Source organism: Typopeltis vanoorti, chromosome 25 (genome assembly GCF_054136105.1).
Source record: "Typopeltis vanoorti isolate ZY-2024b chromosome 25, IOZ_Tvanoo_1.0, whole genome shotgun sequence".
In the NCBI taxonomy this organism is placed as follows: Eukaryota; Metazoa; Arthropoda; class Arachnida; order Uropygi; family Thelyphonidae; genus Typopeltis; species Typopeltis vanoorti.
Window position 1 is genome coordinate 32,150,858 of NC_143573.1, and position 27,940 is coordinate 32,178,797.

Here is a 27,940-nt window from a genome sequence, read left to right on the forward strand (position 1 = left end):
CATCTCTTCACTCCTCTAATCTTTCTTAGAATTCTCATATCTGCTGTCTCCACCTTTAATCAAATGTTTTTTTGATTTCTATCTCAGCTCACAGATTAATAAGTTAAAATTGGTTTGAAACAGTTTTAAGATTTACGTCTAGTTTAGTGTTTTGACAAATTTCTCTTGTATTCCATATAAATTTATTCAATTGATTTCCTATGATACCAGCTTTGCTAATGCTTTTGTCTATTTCCATATTAATTTTGCCATCCAAACTCAAAATTGCACCTGAATAACTGAAGTGTTTTATTTGTTCTCTAGGTATTCCATTCAGGGTGCGGTTGATGTTTTCAGTGTCCCTGCTTATTCACATCTCTTTTTATTGTTGATTTTCATATCAGATTTATTATAGCAATTATTAAATTTATTTAGGAAATGTTTCTATATTGGTTTTATTAACAACTTGGCATCAAGTAAAGATCTCAGTTGAATATCTCCAATTTCATATTAGGCATTATAATAAGTTTAGTTTAATCCTTTATCCAAGTGAGCAAACAAAGTCTGTGCCTGAAAGTATCTTCAGGACTGAGCTAAGGTGGTGCAACGCCACTACCCAAATGGGTAGTGGCCCTTGCCTTAATGCATAGCATTACACATATCCGTAAGGAGATGTGCTTTGCATTATGGGAGATACTGAGATAGGAGTGATGATAGTTTTCTCCACCTTTGCCACGAGTTGCCTTGATGTTGCACCACCTTAGCTCAGTCCTGAAGATACTTTCAGGTGCAAACTTTGTTTGCTCACACTTGGATAAAGGACTAAACTAAACTTATTATAGTCTAACCAAGTGGAAAATAAACTCTCAACATGATATTAGGCATATGGACCCATTGCCACTTTCCTTCATAATTTGATTCATATAGCTGATGAATAACAGTGGATATTAATGTGCACCATTATCTTACACTATTTTGTGGTGGCAGTGGTCTTAGTAAATGATTAGAAATATATAAGGTGTTTATACATAAATTGTCATCAAATTCCTAATTTTTCCCTCAGTGGATATACAAGATATTATTACTAACCTCCTATCAACAATGTTTTTCCAAATTAATTTGTCATTTTTTAGTCTTCAGTATTATCAAGTCTCACATCCACCATCTTGATTATTCTCTGGGCCTTTTTCCTGCCATCCTAACTGTCATTTGTCAATCTTTCCTTTCCTATTCTGTTTAAATGGCAATTGTCCCCTTAGATTTATTCTGCACTTACATTCTTGAATGCTGATAATGTAGATTTCCTTCTAATGTTTACCTTTTTAATATTCCATGTCTGTGATTGACTGTTTTATTTTTAAGCAAATTATACTCTAAAATTGGCTTGAACACTGTCTCATATCATTATTAGTTTGTTTTGCCTAATTTCGCTCTTATTTAGATACCCCCCCCCCCCACACACACACCAAAACCAAATACTAGCTTCAATTATCTGTTTCCAAATTTCCAAATTTAATTTCCCATCTTCATTAAAATGTATGCCTAAATAACTGAAATAGTTTACTCATTCTGAAGGTGTCCATTGAGAATATAATGAATATTTGATGCAGCAGTTATTTTTTAGTATATGATATTTGCATAAAGTAATTAGTTGCATTAAATATTTTGAAATGTAATCTGTGTAGATGATGAATAAGGGTGGCAAGGGCACTCTTGTCTTGCACCTTATTTTATATCAAGCTAATTTTCCTGTAACTTCTTCAATTAACAGCCAACTTACTTCTTTAGTATTTCCTGTACTCAGTATGTCCTTTAATTAAATAGATTTTGTTTCATGCTTACTGTAAATATAATTGAGCAAAATGGTATATCATTTTTAACTGCTAGAATGTGCTCTTTCTGAAGAACACATGAATGTTGTAAAACTTTATTAGTTCTTGTGTAGATGCTGTTTGAGTGAGACAGTGTTAGTGCCTCGTGTCAAAAATTTTAACATGAAACGATGAGCACATTGTTCCATTTTCAAATTGTATTTAAAATAAAATTTTATTTTAAACTGGGCAAGTCCACTGCAGAAACCTTTCATAATCTTAAACTGGTGTGTGGGAATGGCTACCTATCACATGCACAAGTTTTTGAATGGTTCACACAGTTTTGAGATAGCAGGAATTCAATAGAATATTCATCACTAGGAATGTCTGTCTAGGTTTGGACTGATGAAAATGTGGAAAATTTCATGAGTTCATCAAGAGTGGTTGTTGAATTACCACTCAAGTGATTGTACAGAAATTAAATATTGGAAAGGAAGCAGCCCTGAAATTTTGCTGGAAAATTTAACAAAAAGAATTAGTTGTTCACAATTCATAAGTTTCTTCAAGCTTAATCCCAACTAATATCCATTGACACTTTCATCATGCCAAAGTTTATAACTTCATACTTATTAACATTGAATTCATAGCTGTTATCATTTGCTCATACTTCCAACCTATTTGTGCCATTCTATAAGATGCTGCATATCAGTTAGCATCCGTGACTGTCCTGTCTTTGCATTGTCAGCAAATAATTGAATATTCTCTATCAGGTCCTCATTAATATCATTAATGTATAGATTGAACCACAATGGGAATGAAGCAGATGAGTAACTTTATTAAGCAAGAGATTCATAATAAGAAGTGAATGTGGATGGAATATCATAAGAATAAGAAGAGCAATTATAAAATATATATAAAGCACAGACCAGAAAAGTAACAAGGGTTGTATGGAATGCAAAGTGTTGGAGTAAGAAAAGAAATTGGTTGTGCAGGCTAAAGGTAACCCAAAAGAATTTTGTTGTGCTGCAAGTAAAAGAAAGCATGAATATGGAAGAATAAACTTCACTGAATCCCCACATATGCTTGCTTTTAAAGAGAATGCAACTGTTTAAATAATGAGTCTCATTTTATTATGATATACCAACTTGATATATACAAGGTGGTGCACAATGCTGACACTAGATTGGAGGGAAAAAGTGGCTGAGAGAGATGCATGAAAAGAGGATTCCAGAGCTGTTGAGAGATTCCAGAGCCATAACCTGGACAAAAATTTGGCAATGTAGATATATAGAATATTAATGCATTTGCTAAAGAAATGTTCAGCTGAATTGGACTTTCACTAGTCACTTTAAATATGGTAAAATTACACACCCTGTAACCACTTTCTGATATCAGTCTCTCAGCCTTTTGATTATCCAAGTGAAAAGTTTATATTCCAATCCTCTACATCCCGTTTAGACAACAACCTTTAACATCGTATCCTGTCAAATGCCTTAAAAAGACATGACCTTTTTAGAGTAAACCTTTGCAATTCCTTTCTTTCTTACTCTGGCACTTTGCATTCTATACGATACTTATTACTTTTCTGGTCTGTGCTTATATATTTTACAATTGCTCTCCTCCTTATCCTCATGATATTCTTTTCACGTTCTCTTATTTTTATGATTATCTTTCTTAATAAGGCTATACATTTGTTTCATTCCCATTGTATATTTGTTCTTCACCCCAGGAACATTCAGATGCTGTATCATTGAAGCATTTTTTCACTGCTTCCTGTGCACTGCTGATATCCTTCCCATTCACTAATTGATTACAAATATAGTATTCTCTTGAGATTGTCATAATTGTTTGCTTTGTGTTTCAGTAGATAACCTTTCTTGATTGGAACATCTGTATACTTCAGCTATGATTGTTGTCAACTGGTGGCAACACAGTCATTATCCTTAAATCCCTTCCAATGGTATGATAAAATCTAATGCCCTTCAAGTTCCTTTTTTCGTATGTGGTTTGAGAACATTGTCTCACATCAGCTCAATAAATTTGTCTTCACTGTTACCATGGGTTTTCTCTGCTTCCCAATCAATGTTCAAAAAATTTAAGTTATCTATAATGATTACTCATTTCGTACTAATCAGAGTAATTTGGTGATGCATCTCATTATCTTTAGCAGCAGATCTGCCAGGTCTGTGGCAACACTCCACCATATATTTCATCTTGTTAGCCTTCACTTCACACCAGATAGCCTCAAACTCACTGCTGTGCAGGACATTATTGCTATTATTGCTTTCATGAGTTTCTACCCTAATTGGACTCAAATCATCTGATATCATTTGTTGTACCCCGTTTCTCTCCTGTTCTTCTTAAAACTACTATGCCTGACTCTGACCTTTTAATGCCGACAATCTTCTTAACCTGTACAACCAATTTCTTTTCATACTCCAGCACCACATTTTATACAAAGCCTTCTTAACTCAGTACTGTCATATCTTGGTAATAGAATAATAACTCTCACTCTTTCTTGCTTCTTCCAGCAAGCCTTTCATATCCTCTGCCATATTTATCAGTACTGAAATCCTTTTTTAGAGGTATTACTATCTCTTCTCTTTTCTGTTTCTCCATCGATTTTGCCACATCCATAATTTTTGTGCTCCTGCAAAGCCTGAAGTAGTAATGCCATCAAGTGCAGATATAATGAGCATTACCATACCATTCTATATAATTTTTTTTTTAATACATTGTACTTGACTGATCTTGTTATTCATTACTTTTTATGCTTTGCTGCCTCTTATTTTTTGCTTATTTTTTTTATCCTGTGAGTTTTTCTAAATGTTTCTTTTTTTTTTTTTCCCAACTCCCAGGTTGATTATGTAATAATTTGTTTGGTATGTTTGTTTAATAATTTATACTTAATTTCACCTTAAAATAACCTTCAAGTTATTGTACAAGTGTTAAGATTATATATATATATATATATTATTTTGTTTTTAAATGTGCAGACACAAAAAATTTTAGTATACGTTTTATGTATTTAAAATCATTGTCGGACCTTTAACAAGAAGCAAACGTTAAACTTAATGTAGTTGCACATGAAATTTTTCTACACATCTTTTATATGTAGAATAATAGGATTTTTTTTTTTTTTCAAGTTTCTTTTTTGATGTCATTTTTAATCTTGCTAATTATATTTGTCATAATTTTTATATAGCAAAAGAAGCTGTATTCTTTACGTGGAGTAAAGAGAATCTGGAGACCCAATTGCCTATACCTCCTGGAAGTTCAGCTAGTTTTACTCTTTACATCAATGCCCTAGGAGAGTTTGTAAGTCGTGGAAGGCAAGGAGAAAAGTCAGGTAACAATGTGCATAATATAGTCAAGCTGTAATCAAATGATGTTAGAAATGATATGCTACAGAAAAATCAACCTGAATCCTATAGAACCAGTGCCATTTTAAGTCTGTTAATGGTAAAACCAAAAGTTCAAACATTTTCTTTAACTGAATTTCCTAGCAAACAACATCATAATTCACCTGTGAAATTTTTCATTTGCTGCACACAGAAGCATATATTTCTAACCTAAGTTACTCAGCATAGCAGGAACATCTAATAGCAGCTTTGCCAGCTCTGATGCAAAAGGAAATCATCATGCCTTTCATGAAGGGTAGCTTTGCATAGTGTTTACCTGTACTGGTTGGTAATTGAGAACCAACCACTCATTGTGCAACTCTGGTGTAAGTAGTAGTAGTACCAGGGGGAAGTACTCTGAAATTTATTGCTATAGTTTGTATTAAAATCATAAACTAAAACATTTATCAGGTGAATGATTTTAACAGGTGCTAATAAACTCCTAATTTTTACTAGTTAAATAAAATCTGCAACATTTGGTTTCAACATATATTTGTAGAAGGGACCAGCTAAGCTTTTACAGGAGGAGACTGCATACCTGTTAATGGCCATGTTAAAGAGAGCCATGGTTACCATTTGGTAACTGTGGCACTCTTTTTGATTAGATAAAATCACACAACACTTTGGTTGGATACAGGATATGTCGATGGGGTTAAAAATCTTACGATGCTTTAAGTTACGATAAGGAAATCTATATTCTAAATTTGAGGATTGTAACTGTTTTTTGATTAGATAAATTTCTCAAAAATTTTATCATCTCTCCCTCCCAAATCTGAAGAGGGAGAAAGTACACAGGCAGACTTTTATGGTTCTTTATGTTATAATAAGAGTTGGACAGTATTCTAAATTTGGTAATTACATCTCCTTTTTGTTTCATAAAAATCTGCAAGACTTTAGTTTAGGCCTCTGGATATAAGGAGAGAATAAAAACCCTTACAGTCTTAATTTACAATCAAATGAAGCAAGTTTAGTGATTGTACCTGTGTATATTTAGATAAAATCTTCTAAGGGTGAGTTTGGACTCCCAGGTTTGGGAAGAGGAGCCAAACATTTAATGAATATCAAATTTGGATATTATAGCTCTTTTTTGTTTAATATAAAATTTCTTCACTATACTTAGTGAAGCATAGTTTGCTTTGGTGGGAAAGGGAAATGCAGTTGTTACAGTGCTTTGAGTTATAGTAAGAGGAAGCTGTATACTCAGTTTGGCTATTTTAGTTATTTTTGTTTAAAATCTGAAATTTCTAAGTCTAATTTTTCTCTTCCCCCTCCCCTCATCATGAATGGGAGATGCAGGAAGTGCTGATGATCCACCTATGTGTAAGAAATGTGACACCTGTCTTGCAATTAGTCATATTCTGGTGGAGTGTGAGGTGCTTCACATAAGATATTTTTACTGAAGCTCTCTAAATTTGAAGTTCTCTTAGCAAACTTCAAAATTGCACCAATAACCATTTGAAAACAACCTATGAGTTTTACAGAGAAACCAGACTAGCTCTCTGATGTTTTCATCCTCTTCCTCTATGGCTATATGGAGCTCTTAAAATTCATGAAATAGACACACTTCTATGTCCAATAGTAGAAGGGACAGATTCTCTGATATATCTGCTTTCCAAACATTTACCTAAACTACTTAGGAGCCTGACAGGACAATCACCATCCTTTGTTAAAAACTTTGAGCATTTTGTTTCAAGCAATTTTATCCTTGATGGACATGGCATTTTAGCAAGCTTTGACATAGTTAATCTGTTTACCAATGTTCCTACTGATGATTTACTTGCACTGCTACAAGATAAATTCTCTAAGAAGTTATGGCACTCCTAAAATACTGTATTTCATCTGGATATTTCAAATACAAAAGCACAATATACAGACAGAACTCTGGTCTTAGCTATGGGCAGTCCTCTTTCCAGTTTTAGCAAACCTTTATATGGAAGCATTTGAAAACAAGATCTTAGAAGAATACCATCATAGACCAAAATTATGGAAAAGGTACATTGATGATATATTCTTAGTCTGGAACCATCTGCTTTTTCATCAGTACATGAATTGTCAATATCCTAATATAAAATTCATCTATGAATTAGAATCTAATAGGTCACTCCCATTTCTGGACCGTTTACTAAGGAATTGGGGAAAATTAAAAGTCTCTATATTTCAAAAGTCTCCATATACTGACATATCTATTTGCCTCTTCCCATCATTATAGAACTCAAAAATTGGGTATTATTTCTACACTAAGAGCAAGAACCTGCCAACTCATCACTGACAAGGATGAATTAGCCAAAGAACTTCAATATTTAAAAAACACTTTTCTTCAAAATGGCTGTAATGATCACATCATGGTGTTTATCAGCTATGGTGCAATTGCCAGTCATCTTACTATGGACATACAGAAAAATCAATTAAACGATGTACTGAAAAACACATTTCAGATATTGAATACCATTAGAAGTGAAGCCCCAACTTTGTGATCACATGTGCTCTCTTCAGCAGACCCACAAGATACTTTGTAAATGAAACATCAAATGTTATGGAATAAATTGGAACTATCGCACCATTGCCATGATATAGCAGAGAAAAAAATCTGGGAGACTTTGGAAATGGCATTTATATCCTAAACATCTAATATCAATCCAAGTATCAACTTGTCTGAATACATCCTAGCCTTCATTAGCACATGGTTATGTAAACATGCACAACGTTCTGAACAATGTAACATGTAGTTAGAAATATTTTAAAATAACATCAGTCTCTTCTATAACTGCATAATAGTTTTTACTTTAGTTAACCCTTACTGTTTTGTCTATTAGTTTGTATGTTTACACTTGAATAAATCCTGTTTAATTAGGACGAAGCATCATGTTGTCAATTGAAATAAATGTTATTATCTTATTCCTGTGTTCTACCTTATAAACTTAGTCATATATTCATGAACTGGCAAAGTGTACATGCTTATGCATGTATGTTTTTGCATTTTCCTCCCAATAGTAACCCTACCAGGAGGTAATTTATTCCTACATGCCCCACTGCATAAAATACATATATTACATGTGGCTTCCAAGTACTGGTTAACATTTATATTTCCAATTTGGTATCAATATTCATATTTACATTTATATTTTTACATCTATATGTACATATTCTGACCTTTTACATCCATATTTATATTTTTATATATACATATATTTACACTATATAATTCATACAATATCAGTAATTTATGTTGCATTACAATGACTGGAAGTTGATCTTATTGGCAAATTTAATTAATTCTGTGTAATACTTTTCGATAAGTCTCTGTTTTGACACTGGCCACTTGTCTACAGAAGTAATGACATGTTGTATTAGGGGCATCCGAATGGAGTCCAGCATCTGAGAGTTGTAAAGTATGTGATAAAAGTGATGCAACAGTCTGTTGAAGGTGTGGACTACAAATGCATGATAGTGATTCCAGGATATGGAATCTGTGTAAATAGTGTTTTAGTTTTCCATGTCCCGTTAGTAGTTTAAACCTAGAGAAATTGCGTGTTTTTTCAGCCAGAGTCTACTTCGGATTCTTGGCAAGAATTCTTTTGTTGTTGATCTGTTTTTTGATGTTTCCATTCTTCTTCCCACAAGTCTAGGCTTCTTTCTTTTTTTTTTTTTATATTAATGCTATATGGTTCTGGTTTTTTATGCCATCTATAGTGCTTTTACTATCACTGTAAATTGTTGCTCTCTTTTGATGAAAGCTGGAGATATGTAAGTGAATGAAACTATAGCAAGTTGTTCTGCTTGGTTGTTGGAATAGAGTGGATGCAGTCTGGAGTAGCATTATTGTATAATGGACTACCTGCTATATGCAATGAAAGAACAACGGACATTCCCTCTGTTTTTGCTTCTGTTAGTGTATATTGGAATTTGTCACTTTCAGAGCTTTCCTTCTCCTTAGTATATATTCTCTTTGCTGGTTGAGGCCACTTACTGTAGTGAAGCGGACGTTTATAGCAATTTGGATCACTGTTGTAATTTTCATTGTATCTTCTGGAAGTGACTTCATACATAAGAGAGAATTCTTGTATTTTCAGGCAGATCGGTGTTAGAGCTGCAATAATGCAAGCTGCCTTGAAAGATATTGTCCTGTATCCTTTAATTAACGACTATAAGGCATTGAACTCTATTTAGCTTTTGTCAGTTTTTCTTAGATTTTAGTGTATGTTTCCAGGCAGGTGCAGCATAAAATATCAATGGCAGTATAACTTTGATATATATTGTTTATATCAATACAACATTGTCCTAATCCCCACTGACTTTGCTAGAAGGTTTACAATTTGTAAGCTGTTTTTTCGGCAACATATGAAATGTGCTTGTTGAAGGAAAATTTTTCATTTGTTGTTATTCCTAGGTATTTCAGTTCGCTGGCTACCTCGAGAACTTCCCCATTTAGGAAGACCATTACAGGTTGTTTTGATTTTTTACGTAAGATGTGGAGCACTTTAGACTTGGTGCTATTGAAGGTAACTTTCTTCTCGCGTGCCCATTCTGCAATTTTAAAGAGTTCTTTGTTGGCCATTACTTCTAACTGTAAGCCGTCATGTCCCCGAATCATTATCATCACATCATTGGCAAAAGCTATGACTTTTGCCGATGATGTGATGGTAAGCAGTGAAAGGAAGCCTTAATAGTGAGACTTCCTTTCACTACTTACCATCACATCATCATGATGGTAAGTAGTGAAAAGGAAGTCTTAATAGTGAGTCGTACTGGAAGTTGCAGAAGCCTGGTCTACAGCAAGAGCCTTGCAGACAGCCTCGTATGTTAAGACATATGTTAAAAACATAAAGGCATAAAAACATAAAGTTACAGTTGTAGTTTTTAATGTAATGGTTGCTCTTCTGTCTGTAAAATAATTTTTTGTAAGACAGAGTAAGTTTTTTGGACATTTTAAATCGTTTAATTGATTGATTATTGCTGGCCACCACATAGCATTGAAGGCTCCTTGTACATCGAGTGAGATCAGTAGTATATCTTTTTTTTTACTGTAGACCATCTTCTGTGAACTCTTTAACCTCCATAATTGCATCCATGCATCTACTGTGCTTGATTGAGGTCTAAATGCATATTGATTGCTGCTTAATATGTTTTTTACCAATTATATATTTAGTTTTATCCTTACACTTGGGTAAAGGATTAAACCAAATACACTCGGGTCTCTCTTTTTTTTTTAATTTTTTTTTTTATGGGTATCTTTTTTATCAGTTTTGAAGTTATGCAGTGCATATTTCATGCAAATTTGGGGTTTCCCCGTTGTACATAATGAACAGCGTGTTGCAGCGCATTCTGGCATAATGTGAGTAAGTAAGCAGTGAGTGTCCATGAAGTTTAGTTTTGCATTTGAGTAAGTGTGTTTGTCTTTTGATTATTGTAAGTCTAAATTTTGCTAATTTTTATTTTAAAGGGCCCAGTGGAGGGGAAAAAAAAAGCACCAAAGAAAAGCAATTTCTTTGGAAATGAAAATTGCAATTTTAGGTAGCTTAGCAAAAGGAGAGGAATCTACGGCGATTGGTAAACATTTTAATTTAGGCGAATCTACTATGGGAGCAATTAAAAAGATTGATGCTGTAATAAGAAAATCAGTCATTACTGGCACAAAACTAAGTGCCAAATTATCATCGTACTCAAGAGAAGCTTTATTAAAAATACAGAATGAGCGCTCGTAATTTGGATTGAAGAATTAACTCAAAGAGGAATTCCTATAAGTGGTTATTTAATTAAACAAAAAGCTCTTCGGTTTTATAAACAGATGAAACAACTGGAGCCATCTATTTCCACTTCCAAGGCTGATAAAGAATTTTCGGCTAGCAAAGGATAGCTAACCGGATTTTTAAAAAAGGAATGCACTTCATAACGTGAAGATTACAGACGAGGTTGCAGCAGCAGATGAAGAAGCAGCCAAAAATTTTCAAGAGAAGTTAGCAAAATTATTGAAGATGATGGATATTGTCCTGATCAAGTGTTTAATGCTGATGAAACAGGATTGTTTTGGAAGAAAATGTCTAGTCGAACTTACATCGCAAAGTCTGAGAAAAAAGCAAGTATATTTAAAGCAAGCAAAGATTGAGTAATGTTGTTACTTGGTAGCAATTCATCAGCGAATCGAATGTTGAAACCCCTCCTAGTAACTCGATCTCTAAGACCACGTGCTCTAAAAGGCAAAGATCTAAAACAGCTGCCGGTACATTGGATGGCTAATACAAAGGCCTGGGTAACAAGTGCTGTATTTACTGAATGGTTCAATAATTGCTTTGTACCAGAAGTGGAAACATTCATGAAGCAAAAAGCTCTCGATTTTAAAGTTTTATTAATTGTTGACAATGTGCCAAGTCATCCGCATTTAGAACATCCAAATGTGTGGTAGTGTTTTTTCCACCAATATAACAAGCATTATTCAGCCATTAGATCAAGGCATAATTGCTACTTTTAAAAAACATTACATTAAGCACACTTTTCAATTTATATCGGATAAACTAGAAAATGAATCATTAATAGTAACTGACTTTTGGAAAAAATTTTCTATTTTGGACTGTTTAAATCATTTTGCATCTGCTATCGCTGAATAAGATCACGAACTTTAAATGCCTGCTAAAAAGTAACTTGGCCTGGATGTGTTGTAAACAGTGCAACCATTCAAACATCTACGTTATCAGCTGAAATCATTACTTTGGCACATGAAATTGGTGGAGAAGGTACATTTAGCCAGAAATGTATCAAACGTAGATGAATTACTTGTGGATAATGCCTTAAATGACAATGATATTATTGGATATCGATTAACTTTAGATATCTTCGACGATCCAGAAAATGATAGTGAAGGGGAAGAAAAACCTGGCCCCCTCACTGCAAATATAATTCGAGAAGGTCTTAAACTGTGCAATAAATTGGAAAATCATTTATTTGTTAATGACACAAATTCTGAACGAGCCTTTAAATTTCAACGTGAGCTGAAGAACTGTATTTCTGGATATCAGAGAGCTGTATAAAAAATTAGTAAAATCATCATCATTGCAAAGTTTAATCAATGATTACATTGTCAGATGAAAAAAATTAGCACAGAACGAGGGTGAAGTTAATTCTGTTTGTGAAGAACCATTGCCTTTACCATACAGATCTGATGCGCTGACTATCTCTTCTGGTGATGAAAGTAATTTTGAACCAGTTCGCAAACATTGCCGAATATTTATAATAGCGACGATAATTCTGATGAAAAAATTGTTACTTTTCAATAGAATTAAATGATTAAAGCTTTAAAACAAACTTGGGCATTTTTATTTTCCTGAATTTTTATAAACTTTTTTTATGCGATTTTAGGTTTATTTTAATTCATTGCTTCGGTTTTATGTGGAATTACAAAAGTATGGAATGTATCCCTAATTTTTCAACTTAATTTAGGTCTTTTTTGTGCAATTTTTTATATGCAGTTTTCTGTGGAATGTATTATTATTACTATTATTACGGGCAACTCCAGGGAGTCATTAGACTCATCGAGGGAGGCCCCAAATCATATTCATCACAACTATTTGACATTCATACAGTATCTATCATACCTCGCCTTAAACTCATTCACTGTCACAGCATCCACCACAGACTCAGGGAGCGCATTCCACTCATTCACTACTCTAAAAGTAAAGAACCCAGCTCTAACACCTTTACTAACCACACTTTTGCCCAGTTTCCATGGATGTCCCCTAGTCCTCCCACAACCAGCCCTGTTCTCAAAAATATCTTCTGAATTAATTTTATAGAAACCCTTCAGTAATTTGAATGTCTCAATCATATCTCCCCTTCTCCGCCTATCAACCAATTTTTGCAACCCACAAATCCTCAATCTGTTCTCATATGGTTCATTCCGCAGACCTGCTATCATCTTAGTTATGTATCTACCACATTAAAAGAGATCCGACTGTATATAATTGGTAGCATAACCAAGTGAAAAAATTTCCATCAAAATATGTTTTTGAGTAGACATAGTGCATTATTTGGTTTATCAGAAACTTTTCTAGCACCTTATCAGCAATGTTTATGAAACTGATTGCCCTGTATTTGCTAATTTTGTCAGATGTTTCTTTCCCTGGTTTGATTATGGGTATAATTTTAGAGCATTTCTATACTAAAGGAAATTGCCCTCTTTTTAGGCCTTCATTGTAAACTGTTATAAATTTGAGGAATTTGACAAATGCTCTTAGGAGTATCATCATCGTCGTCGTGTAAGCAATTCAGGTATAGCCTTTATGTCCTGTTCGTGCTCTGCAGATGAAGTTGATCTTTCCACCTTAATCTTGGATGTCTGCGGTCTCTTCTTCCTGTAAGTTTATATTTAAATGCTAATTTGGGAATCCTGTTGTTATTCATCCTTTCTATGTGGTGTAGCCAATTTTGCTGATATTCTTCTATTTCTTATATGATGTTTTTTGTATCTAATCATTCTCTTATTTCTGTGTTTTTCTTTTTATCTAACCTAGTGAGTCCCAGGAGAGGTCTTAGACTCTCTTCATCTGTGCTGATTCCAGTCTTTGTTTCTTTGTTTTAGAATCCAGCTTTCATTTCCAAATTTGAGAGATGGTTTAGAGGTCATATTATGTAATCTTAATTGAGTTTCTGGTCATTTGTTTTCCAAAATCTCTTTTAATTATGCCATTCATTCAAAAGAGGAGCGATCCCAGGCATGTACATTCACATCCGAGCCTACTCGAATTCTTCTGTGTGCGTGTGTGTGTGTGTATACACATGCACACACACACACAAGCATGTAGACTTTGCCAGTTCATGAGAGAGAGAGAGAGAGAGAGAGAGAGACTATATCTAAACTCACAAGAAAATCCTAGATGACAAAATGATTCAACCATTTTAGAGCAAAATTGCCTGAATTTTTAATAATCCAGATAGTTGTTTGGATAATAAATAAATAGATGAGCATATTCCATCAACTATTGAAGCACATAGGAATATCAATCTTTTGAATTTTGAGTGTGCCATATAATCTTGGAGTCAGAAGGTGAAGAGATTTAAGTTTTTGTTTCAGTTCAATAGGCCAATATTTCCATTTCACAAATCAGATTGTTGGTTTCTTCATTGGTGACTTAGAGAGGATCACAGTCAGAGTGGAGTAGGTTGAAGAATCCACAGGCAGGTTATGGCTAAAAGCACCATAATGATTTGGCTACCTCTCTCAGGCTGAGAGGCCTAAACTAAACTTGTATATTTTAATTAAGCATGTGGATACTTTTGTTTGTTCATGCTTGAGTGAAATGAGGACGAAAACAAATATAATTTTTGGTCTTCATTTCTTGTCTTACATCCTCAGTCTAGAAGAGCTAGACTATACTAAAATTTGGTATAGTCTCCTCTTACTGAAAATTTAAAACAGAATAATTGAATATTAGTGGTGCTATGCATAGCACCACTAATATTCAACTGTCTCCTCCAGACACAGGGAGGCCAAAATCAAACACACTTGCCCTTGCAATATTTTATCTACACAAAAAGATCAGTACCCTAACAAGAGCAATTAGCACCTTAGGCAAGAAAAAAAGCAATCCTCCCCCTCCCCCTACTCCCATTACTAACAGAATCAAGATATCAAAAAGTGGCAGCAACAGTATAGTAACATGTAATTTTAGCTAATTATATATGCAATATATTATTATTATTGTACAGGCACTTCCATGGAGTCTGAATACTCATCATAGGAGACCCGAACTATCCACACAATATATTGTACCTCTTCTTGAATCCATTAACAAACAGTGCAATCAGAATTGACTCTGACAATCCATTCCACTCTTTCACAACTTTCCAAGCAAAAAATCTAATCCTCACACCCCAACTAACCACACCTTTATTCAACTTCCAGGGATGACCTCTTGTTGTGGAGTGCTGTGAAGTGCTGAAACGTGTATATGTTTGCATTATATGCAATTAAATAAATTTCATTTTATGATATAATCCCATCCATCCATTCAAGGCAGGTTATGTCTCGTAATTAAGGGTTTTAAGGCAATTTAATGCAGCAGGCTTGGCATTCCTCTACAGGTAAGTATTTTATGTCTGTGGATAATGTATGTTGTTAATTTATTTCTAGTATTTGGTGCATCAGATGACCACCCTGCACTACCCTTTTAACAGTTTTGTACCCATTAATTCACTTGGAACACATACCCCTACTTGCTCTATCCTTGTGCACTGGCTATAATTGCCAAACCAATACAAAGCTCTGTCTGTTACTATAACTTGAAGCCTGTTGGAGGGTCTACTGCCTACCATGAAACAAGGTGTGTTCAGGGGCCAGGCTCCTCTACCACCTCCAAACCATCACTGATGCAGCGTGATGATCCCTCCGAATCCTGGGTACCATGGCACATGCTGTGTGACCATCCGGGGCATATACCCAATAATTTTAGTGGTTAAATGACTCTTCAGTGGTGAAAAACTTTTCTGTAAAGAGGATATCTCTGTGTCTGTTGTTCATGTACCACCAGAGAAGTGCCTTTGATTTTATCACCCTCTGCTGCATAAGTTTTGTTGTTAGGAAGTGGCCAGTATAACGATGATAGGCTGTCAACCCCCCAGGTCATCAATTAGTACACGTTACATCGTTCTCTGTGAAACGTTTCTCTCTCATGACATCACTTTCTGAATTCTCACAGGATTACACCAGAGGCATACCTTCACAAGCTGTTGTATCCTAGCACGGCGTGGTTGACCTGTTCTTTGGCATTCAGATACGTCTTCTGTTATTGTTAAAATGGTTAATAGTCTGATACACAAACATCATACTGATCTCAAGTGTTTTTTTAGAGTATTGAAAATAACAGGTAGCTGCATTCCAGCCTTGTGAAGTGCTGTTACAGCTACACATTTCTCATAATCTCCCCACTGCATGTTAACCTCACAGCTAGACAACTGTCTCTCTCTCTCTCTCTATTGATAAACAGGCAAACATTGACTATGCATAGCACCACTAATGGAACTGGTCTCGTGCAATTCTGAGGACAGCACAGGGGTATGCAGAAGTTGTAATAGTATTTATGGCAAGACCATGTAAACTTTGTACATACATTTTATTTACTCATTTATCTTCTTATAACTTTATAGGTATATTTTATATTATTCACCAATTTATCTCTTTGTAACTATTTATTTGCCTATCAACACCCTATGTGCTGCTGTAACATGTCCTGGTGCATTATGACATTTGCTGTCCTTGTACAATAAAACTCCAAATCAATCAATCAGTCAATTCTGCCAATATCCATTACAGACTGCATCCATCCATACAGTTTCCATCCCATATGTTGGAAATCTTTCCATGAAGATTGCAGTCCTTAATCCTTAAGAGCCATAGCATCAGAGTAGCTTATTGTGGAGTATCTGGTTTTTATTCAGACAACCACATTTTATGTTTGCTGAATGCTAAAATAAACTTAGTTTATTCAATCTTATATTATATATATATATATATATATATATATATTGAAAAGAGAACAGATATAATTAAACATATTTATTCCTCCCCCTTTACAGGAATATGATGCAATTTTTAATACTGTGTTGGGAAATTTAATTTAACATTAAAATTAAAATTTACTTGTCTTCATCCTAACATAGCATTAAAAACTGCATTATATTACTGTAAAGAGGGGGGGTCATCATCAAATTCCTGACATATACTCTCGGGGGGGGGGTACAGGATTTTATGATAGCACTAAATGAAAAGTTACATCATTACAAACTTCCGATCAATAATTTTCCTCCAATTTAATCTGTTATCTGTCACTATTCCAATATTATCAGATCATATTCTGTCTTCGAAGGCACTTTTTACTGTATTAATCCACCAATATCTTGGTCTTCCTCTGGATCTTTTTTTCTTGTCATCCTGACAAAGAACACTTGTTTAGCTAATCTTTCCTCTCCCATTCTGTTTAAGTTGCCATGTCACCTGAGATTAGCTCTACTAACACATTCCTGAATGCTAGTAATGTGAAATTCTTTCCTAATATCCTCTTTTTTAATATGATACTGCCATTGATATCATGTGTTCAGTCCTCTAATCTTTCTAAGGACTCTCATATCTGTGGTCACCAGTCTTTCATCAAGAGTTTTATTTTTAACTCTGCTCTTTAACCAATTTTGACTTATGAATCTGAATCCATAAGCTAAAATTGGTTTGAACACTGTCTTGTATACAGCGAGTTTACTGTTTTGACTAATCTCTCTTATTCCATATAAATTTATTCAGTTGACTTCCTACCATACTGGCTTTGCTAATTCTTTCTATTTCCAAATTTAATTTGCTATCTTCACTAAAAAATGTGCCTCAATAGCTGAAATGTTCTACTTGTTCCATTCAGAATGCAGTTGATGTTTAAGGTGTTTCTGCCTGTTTCATTGTCTTTGTCTTTTTAATGCTGATTTTCATACGAAATTTATTACAACAGCTATTCAATTTGGTGAGGGAATCCTGCTAACTTGTCCTGGATTTGTTTAAAAGTATAACATCATCTGCATAAAGTAAAGAGCTGAGAATTACATCTCCAATTTTGATATCAGGTTTAACACCACTTACTTTCCTTCATAATGTGATCCATATAGATGATGAATAACAGAGATGATAATGTGCATCTTTGTCTCACACCTGATTTAACATCAAACAATCTTCCTGTACTTCCTTCAATTCTTACTGCTGATTTTCAATTCAAATAGAGACTATATGTTGTTTGATATAATGTCCCATTTACACCATATAATTGGAGCATTTTGAAAAGATTTCCTCTTAGCACCTTGTCATATGCCTTTTCCAGATCTACAAAACTTAAACATGTATCCTTGTTATATTTCCATAATTACTCAACTATTTGTTGGCCTGAACCCAGCTTATTCTTCTCCAAGCTCAAGAATGGAGATCAACAAAGTGTTAAATATATATCTGTATCTTTATCAGCCACAAAAAGAATAAAAATATTATGTAAATTAAGTCATTTTATATGCTTACTAAATAACTTAAGGAAATTACAACGTACAATAGAATATACATTAAAATAAATTTTAATACGCTTCCAATATTTTGGCAATGTCACGTTGCCATTTTCACAGGAACTTAGAAACAAGACACGTGCACACAAGCACACAAGCACAATACACAGTAAATGAGGACGAAGCAAGAAGCTATTCTTTCTCTTAAAAGTCCTGTTGGTGCCCCCTAGCGGGCAATGTAGGTATTCTTGGCCGTTTGGGCTGAAGGTCTTCTGATGTAGGTTTCACAAATTTGCGGCAGTCTCATGCAACCAAATTTGTTGAGGTTTGGATTGTTTCTTAGGGCTAAGGCTGATTCCATGAATAGCCTTTTGTATTTGAATTTACTACGGTGTATTATCGTGGCTTTCTTCCACTGTATTTTATGGCAGGTATCCAGAGCACGGTCTGCAAGACCAGAGTTGCTATATTGGTGAAACTGGATGTAGTCCTTGTGTTCCGAAATTCTGATATTAGCTATCCTGCCTGTTTGGACAAAGTAGGACAGCTTACAGCTGCAAGGGACCTGGTATACACCTGGTAGGTCTAGGGGAGGAGGTTGATCTTTAGTGGAGTGGATAAGGGATGCCAATTTTCTATATGGTCTGTAACAAGAAATGAAGTCATGTTTTTTTAGGATTTTTGTAATTTTTTCCGAGGTGCCTCAGATATAGGGAATAGTGATGGATTTAGTAATCCTTGTTGTGAAGTGGGGGTTGTGGTTTATTGGTTTTAATATTTTTTGGGTTTTTTTTTTGGTGGGAGTAGCCATTGGCTGAGAAAATGTTGAGAATGTGGTTTAGTTCTGTGATTAGGGCATTGTCATTTGAACAGATAAGTTTAACCCTGTTGTGTAGTGTCTTAATGACTCCATATTGTTGTGAGGGAGAGGTTGGTGGGATTGTTGATGGATGTATCTGCCTGTGTGGGTGGGTTTTCTATAATCTGAGAAAACCAAGGTTCCATTAGGCTGCTGGGTGACTAGTGTGTCTAAGATGGGAAGGCAATTGTTTTTTTCTTCTTCCAGGGTGAACTTGATTCTGGGGTGTTGGTTGTTTAACTGTGTTAGGAAGGAGAGGAGTGCATCAGAGCCATGTGGCCAAATAGTGAACACATCATCAACATAGCGAAGCCATATGTTTGGTTTTTGTGGGGCAGAGTTTAAGGCTTTCTCTTCAAAAGTCTCCATATAAAAGTTGGCCAAGGGTGGGGAGAGTGGAGAACCCATGGCTGTCCCCTCTATTTGTTTATAGAATTTTCCTTGCCAAACAAAATAGCCTGAGTTCATTGTAAACTGAAATAGGGCTGTGTTATCGGAAGGAAATTTAGCTTGGATTAGCTCTAAGGTTTCTTTGAGTGGGACATTTGTGAATAAGGAGGAGACATCAAAACTGACCATTATGTTAGTATGTTGGAATGTAAGGTTTTCTATGCTGGCTTTGAAGTGGGCTGAGTATTTTATGTATGATGGTGTATGCCAGTATAGTGTGTGAGCGCTTTGGCCAAATGTTTAGCTAGTTTGTATGTGGGGGAATCAAAGCCATCCACTATGGGACATAATGACACATTTTCTTCATGTATTTTTGGGAGTCCATATATAAGTGGGGGGGGGGGTATGGAGTTAAACGATTTTAATTTGTTAGTGACTTCTACAAGCCAAGAAGTGACTTTCTTAAGTAGCCTGTAGAGTTTTCTAATTTGAGAGTTGGTGGGATTGTACTCGATAGGGAGGTAAGTAGCCAGACCTAACAATAGAGCATTAAGCTTACCTGTGTAATTCGTTTTGTTAAGCAATACCGTGGTGTTCCCTTTATCCGCTTTGGTGATTATTATTTCCTTGTTTTTCTTTAATTCTTGCAGAGTTTTGCTCTGGATACCCGCCATAGAATACGGTGGAAGAAAGCCATGATAATACTGTAGTAAATTCAAATACGAAAGGTTATTCATGGAATCAGTCTCAGCCCTGAGAAACAATCCAAACCTCAACAAATTTGGTTGCATGAGACTGCCCCAAATTTGGGAAACCTACATCAGAAGACCTTCAGCCCAAACTGCCAAGAATACCTACATTGCCTGCTAGGGCACCATCAGAACTTTTAGGAGAAAGAATAGCTTCCTGCTTCGTCCTCATTTGCTGTTGTTAAATTCTGAATGAAGATATTTATAATTAATAATACTTCATTCATAATTAACATGACCTACCATATCATAAGCAGGGTTTATTTAAATTTATTTTGTCAGTCTCTTGCTTATAAAATGTTATTCATGTAATCCTTTTGAGTTTTGTTAGTTAATTTTATTTATGTAATTTTAAAATATATTATAGATATGAAAAAGCTCTGTATTAAAGTGTCATTTATTTTATTTGCTTTATTCCTTTAGTAATATAAGAAACTGTAATGTATGTAATTTTAATATATCCAGAAGATTCTTTGTGATATCATTTGATTGGTTGTTGTGAGAAAACATGCAAATTTCTCCTAGCGCATGTTGGAGCGTGAACTACTATATACCAAGGGAAAAACAAGTTCGATATGAGCTAAACCGGTGAGAACCAGTTTTTGGCGGGAAAAAGGAAGGAGTGGGTAGGAAAATGAAAGTAAAGGGAGAATCGAATAGGGGAGTATAGAGAATGGTAGCTGGAGACTGGAGGGGAATTTTGACGTGCCGAAAACGGTATTTAAAGGACCGGGAATCGCTTGGTATTTTAACGTACCTTTTTTTGAGTTGGATTTTTACCAAAACTTCGTAACGCCTAGCAGTGAAATAGTACAAGAAATAGGTTAATACGTATAAGAAAACAAAGAAATAAGTAGATAACTTAAACCAAGTGCATAAAGATTATATTCTCCCAAGTCTATAAATCAGTCGTGGAAATGGAAGATTCATTTAAATTTGCGTTACTACAAAGTAAAAGTCAGGAAGGACTTTAAAATTATTGTTCGATCTCCTTATGATGTGATGAAGCTATAACCTGGTAAGATTACCTTTACTATACTTAGTGAGAAGTAACGAAAATTAATTCCGCTGAAAGTAAATTATTCCTAGTTGCTGTATTCAGTGAGTCAAGATTTAATGTGTGATGTGCTAAGACTTTTCCCTCTACATTCAATAATATAAATTATAAATGCTGTATTATTGAATTAAGTGTTCATTGACTGAATGAGAATACTGTGAAGCCTATTTGATGTAATTTAGAAATCTCGAACTTACAAGAACTGAAATTGATTGACTGAGCTTAGAGAATTGCAAATGATGTCTGATGGTTCATGAGTTGTATTCTTTGTGAATATCTTGAACTGATTTGATATATAAATGTTTTGAAATGTAACCTTGATCAGAGTAAAGTTATGATAGAAGTCCTTTGTAACAAGAAGGATAAGATCTGTTAGATATAATCTTTAATTATAAACGTGTGGACAGACTTATGTGTTCGTCGAACATGTTGTTTATTATTTTAACGGTATAATAGAACACAGACACTAAGTAAATAATTGATTTATTAACTTGATGCTGATATTTCGCTGGTATTATAACCAGCATCTTCAGAGCACAAAAACACTGTTTGTCACAATACGCGAGACTAAAACAACATGGTGTACATTAACAAAATTGTAGCAGCAACACAAAGACTAGAGTCCTGATTTTGGCGCCCTCTATCTGAAAAAAAACAAAAACAAAATGTGTGATGTGCTAAGACTTTTCCCTCTACATTCAATAATATAAATTATAAATCCAACACTGTGTATTGTTCTTGCGTGCACGCGTGTCTTGTTTCTAAGTTCCTGTGAAAATGGCAACGTGACGTTGCTGAAATATTGGAAGTGTATTAAAATTTATTTTAATGTATATTCTATTGTACGTTGTAATTTCCTTAAGCTATTTAGTAAGCATGTATAACCAATGTCTAAGCCTTTCCACGAGAATTAAGTCATTTTATAAGATTTAAAGTTGATATTAAAACAGTTTATAAGTTTAATTTATTTTATAAAAATCACTAAACTTCATTGATGTTTCATAAAGAGCCCTAACACATTGAGTTTAATAGTTTCAGATTTTTTAATTTGGTGAGTAAATGTCAAGAACTTATAATTCTTTTACTGTATTACACTGAAACTGCATAGTAAAATTGTTTTCTTTCAACTCTGAAAATTTATTTTACATGTTGTTTGTCCTACCCATACAAGAACTCTATTAAATTAAATCTGCAGTTTAAAATGAGTGCATGCTTATGCAGACATCCAAGAAGTTGCACAACTTGTTGCAAGAGCTGAAAAGTTTTGGTTGTGGAGACTGGAATTGAATGTAGGTGAGAGCAAAGGGAGAAAGTAAGGAATTAAAAGAATGGAATCAGATACCAATAGATTTATGTTCAAGAGTTTCTTTCAGATTGTGAATGACCATCATAAGATATACATCTAAAGAAGGCCTTTGAAATACATATTGATATTAAAGATATTTAGACTAGTTTGGAGAAAGATAATTTCCCTTAGTAATTGGACTACTATTGTCATCCATACTAAGCTTGTTGCTCACACATTCTTTAATTGAAGATAGAATAATTTATATTGTTCTAAAGATAGTTAAACTTGAGAAGATAGCATTTAATTAAGATAGTGTTTACTTCAAGCCTGTACTGATTGCTGTCTTCATGCACTTCACCATCTCTCTCAAAAAATAGGTGTAAGTTACACTTGGGGGGGGGGGGGACTTCACCCTCCCTTCACCATCTCTCTCAAAAAATAGGTGCAAGTTACATTTGGGGGGGGGGAACTCACCCTCCCTCTTCCAGCATCCTTTACACGTGTGTGGAAGAGGTTTATTGTCTTCTATATGGTCTTCTGTATGTGTTGTTGCACAGTTCAAGATTCTCTGTAGTCAGTATATTGGAGGCAAGGAAGAAACAGTGAAATAGAATTTGGAACATTTTATCAAGCAGAAAAATTGTTTTTAACAAACTGTCAAGTCATGGTTCTATACCAGAGTTGTTTCTTTATGAATGTTTTCTGAAGCTAGGTAAATCTAATTTATGGTAAAACTTTTATGATGAAAACTGCCTAGGTAGGAGTGTATCGTTTTTTGTTTCCAGTTAAGAAAATGGATTCATTTTTGAAGTTGGATGCTCGTTTTGAATTTAAACAATCAGTTCTCATTTGAACTGATTGTATGGCTGATTGTATTTACATATAATTGTAATGGAGAACAAAGGGTTAACAAAAGGAATTAATGAATTTTCCATTGTTTATTTTGATTGTCACACTTAAAACTTATTATTTATTTTTTTTTTCTGAAATTAATTTGTGTTTGTGTGAGAGTGCATGTCTATAAAGTTCTTTTTAAATCACATGTAAATATTTATTTGTTTATAATTATATTTGTATATATATAATATTAGTTAATGTTTATTTTTTTGTATTACAGTTCTCTTGTCTTATATTTTTATGACTAAGATAAGTAAATATAGTAAATAAGAATAGTTTTAATAATTTGGGGAAACTGTTATTCTTTTAAGATAAATCAATTGAGATACTGGAAAGAAACCAGGTATGAATCTTTTAGATGCAGTAAAAACAGAAATTTTTACATATATATTTTTTAACATTATAAACTTATCTAAATTGTCTGTAGCTTCCTTAGATCTCTAAAAAACAGTATCTCCTTCTGCAGATATCCAGGTGCTTATAGAATTTCATGTTCTTGCAGTTTACCTTGCATAGATTAGACGAGCAGAAGTTTAAAATATCACAAAGGAACAACATCTCCGTGACATTTCATACAGAAGGGAAGAACGATCTCTTGTTCATCATTCATTTACCATACATTGTGCCATTGAATGGTCTGTCTAATGAAAAACTTTCTTTCCTGTCAAATCAAGGAAGGTACTGCTATCATTCACTTACATGGCGTCTTCAATCACCTCAATATCATGACTATACATGTCAAAGAACAATGATCTAAGTATAAAATCCTCTGGTGCTCCACTGGTCTGGTCAGCTCCTCTTAACTTGGCAATTCCATGCAATACTCTCTGATACCTGTCATGTCATTCATCCACTCTCCCATCTACATTACGTCTGTTTTGTACACCCCATCCTCTGAGTTTATATAACAACCTCCTCTATATGAAATCCTGTCAAGTGCCTTGACAAAAATTTAGAAGTATTCATAGAATATCCATCCATTCCCCTTATTCAACTCTGCAGTTGAAATATGCAGCAATATGCTCATATAAAACATGAGCATATTGCTGAAAGAAGACCTACTTTTAATACAGCATGGCTGTATTAAAAGTAGGTTAAAATTATAGAGGGTTAAAGTATCTACCCACGCAAGATATTGACTCTCCAACACCTTAATGATCACTCTACAGATAGATTTTATAATTGGTTTCGTCAGTTCTAGCATTCTTCCTTGTATAATGCATTTTTCTTGCCATCTTTACTTTCATTAATTCCTAATTAAAGGAACTTGTTCTCATTGCTAATTCTCTTTAGTGTATTTTTGTGTAGTGAGTAAGATCATGAGTTCAGTATTTTGGTATTGTCAGAAAGTCCTTATAAAATGTGCAATCACTGTGTTGCTTGAAAGTACCACACTGAAAGTTAGTTTATACAGTGACTGAAATTAGATTGTGATAACAGATTATTGATTTTTTTTTTTTTAAGATGTTAACAGTGACTCTGACATTACAAAGAGCCCAAGAACCCTTTCAACATCAGTAGGAACACCAAGCAGAAAACCAGTTATTATTACTAGTCCTGAACCTTATCCCCCTCAGGTGAGTTAATTTTGCATTTTAAGTACAGTGATACCCTGACTTACACGAATCCGGAGTTACGCAGTTTCTTATATGTACGTATTCCCGTCATGCCTCACCACTGGTCGTATCTTTCCACGCCGGCTGCATTTGCCAGTGTCGCACATGCTGTGAACAAGCACTGACTTGTTTCATGCAGTCTCCATTCATACACGATTTTTATAGTCTACAAAATCACATAAAAAATAATAATGTCGTCCAAAAGAAGCAAGTCCGATTCTTCTACAGCTAGCAAGAAAAGAAAAACATTGACTTTGGAAACAAAACTCAACATTATTAAGGATTTTGAAGGCGGAATGAAAATTTGTGAGCTATCAAAGAAGTTCGATCTACAGGAATCCACAGTAAGAACAATCATGAAAGATAAAGAAAGAATTCTTGCTGCTATGAAAAATGCCCAATCATTGAATTCAAGCATAATTTGTAAATGTTATGGGATTATTGGTGAGATGGAAGTGATGCTTAAATTATGGTGTGATAATCAAGTGAGAGTAAAAAATTGCCCAGTTGATCAAACGATGATATGCAGCCAAGCCAAGCTGATTTTTGAGAGGCTAAAAGTAGAAGCTGGAGAAGCGGCCAAAGAAGAAAATTTCGTGGCCAGTAATGGTTGGTTCAACCGATTTAAAAATCGCTGTAACTGGCACAGCATCGCGGAGAGTGGTGAGGCGGCAAGCGCTGATAAAGAGACTTCGTCTGCTTTTCCTGAGACACTTAAGGCTATCATCGAGGAAGGTAGCTATAGCAGTCAAACCACATTTAATGTAGACGAGACCGGCTTGTTCTGGAAAAAGATGCCTAAGAGAACTTTCATCGCATGTGAAGAAAAAACGTTTCCTGGCTTTAAGGCTTCCAGAGACCGGTTGATAGTAATGCTTGGTGGAAATGCAGCTGGTGATTACAAGTTAAAACCTCTCTTAATTTATTGCTCTGAAAATCCAAGAGCTCTGAAAACAAAATCTAAAGCTGGCTTGCCAGTGATTTGGAAGTCAAATTCTAAAGCTTGGGTGACAGCTTCTATTTTTGAAGACTGGTTTGGTCACCACTTCATACCTGAAGTTGAACGTTATTGCCAGTTTAAAAAAATTTCGTTTAAAGTTATGCTCATTATTGATAATGCACCTGGTCACCCTCCTGCAACTTTAATTGATTTGATCCACGTGTAAAAGTTGTTTTCTTGCCTCCAAATACAACCAGCTTACTTCAACCGATGGACCAAGGGGTTATCAAAACATTCAAAGCATACTACGCACGCCGTTCATTTGCAAGTCTGAATGAAGCTATGAGGCAAAATGAGCAACTGTCTGTTAAAGAGTTTTGGAAACCGTTTAATGTTTTAGATGCTGTAAGGATTATCGGAGATTCTTGGGGTGAAATTTCCTAAAAAACCTTGAATGGTGTCTGGAATAAACTTTGTCCATCCTTTTTTAAATGCAAAACGGAAATGTTGCCAGAAACTGATCAAGTTGCTGAGGCAATAGAAGAAGTTGTCAACCTTGCCAGGCAATTAGATTTAGAAGTCCACAGTGAAGATGTCTGCGAGCTGTTAGACTCACATAACAAGGAGCTTACAATGAGCTCATAGAGATGCGTAAGCAAAGCGTTACTGAAGAGACCAAAACCGCAGATCCAGTTTTACCAGAAAAGCACATGACAATTGCAGAATTAACAGAAGGTCTCAGCTTAATTAAGAAAGGTTTACAGATTTTGGAGGACATAGATTCTAACGAGGAACGAATTGTAGCCACAAGGCAAGGAATAAAAAAAATCACTGGCTTGCTATGAAGAAATTTTGCATGACAAGAAAAAGACATTATGCTGTCAGACGAATCTATTAGATTTTATGAAACCATAGACATTGAAATAACTTTCTTTTTTTTTATGTACGAAAAACTACAATTATGATTACTGTATATTTCTTAAAAAATATAGGTGTTTTTGTAAACCTTTGATCCCAATTGTATGTTTGTATATATAAATTACATGCAAAATTATATCTCGAGTTACGCGAATTCGACTTGCACACTTTTCGTTGATCCCACCCACCTACTGCGTAACTTCGGGGTATCACTGTATATTCTTAATAACGTAATTGATCATTTTGCTGAAACGAGTCATTACACTTCATCAACTCATAATTTCTTTGAATTATATGATTTGTAGTTAGTATAAAAGCCTACCAATTCAGCACATTTGTATATTTTTCCTTGGAAGTGTCACAACAGTGATACATGTGGAATTGATAACATAATATAAAAAATTGTTTTTGCTTATCAACTCAGTACACAGTTCAACAAACACAAAGATAAATAAAAATAACAAAACATTATCATCTTAAAGCAAAAAAAAAAATAAAAAATCTTCAAAATATTTCATTGAGGATCAGTTTGTTCTGTTAACTTATTCAAGTATTACTTTAAAATTTTAGTGTCCCATCTACATCGCTTTGTTAGTGTCCCAAATACATTGGGTTAATTCTTCCGGCAACACTGCTTTAGAGACAAACATGAAACTTTCATACCACTTCCGACCTGTACAGTGGTCTTCAAGTAGAATAGAAGAAAAGCATCTGTCACCTAAGATTAGAAATCTAATATAGAATATGATTAAAATATAAATAAAATCTTACTTTGGAAGTAGAGGCATAAATTGGAAGCTATCTTACAGAGATATATAATTACAGGTCAAAGCAGAGAAAATTAATTTCATTACAAATTAGAATTAAAAATCACCCTTTTATCTTATCAAATAAAATTGGATAAGATAAAAGGGTGATATTGAAACTGAGGCTAGAGGTGGTGGGATTTTTTTTTTGTATGTGTGTGTGGGAGGGGGATTAGAGTGATTTACAGGGGAATCTTTCCTTGATGCGACTGTTT

The 27,940-nt window shown here is 34.5% G+C and overlaps 1 protein-coding gene across 2 annotated transcripts in view; it reads left to right on the forward strand.

The window, feature by feature from the left end:
- brun (trafficking protein particle complex subunit brun) overlaps positions 1 to 27,940 on the forward strand; it is a 452,915-nt gene that overhangs the window by 281,793 nt on the left and 143,182 nt on the right. For both annotated transcript variants that reach the window (XM_090414220.1, XM_090414221.1), the window contains exons 18-19: positions 4,996 to 5,139; positions 24,910 to 25,022. In XM_090414220.1, the coding sequence (XP_090270346.1) occupies positions 4,996 to 5,139; positions 24,910 to 25,022 (257 nt within the window). The remainder of the gene's footprint in view (positions 1 to 4,995; positions 5,140 to 24,909; positions 25,023 to 27,940) is intronic.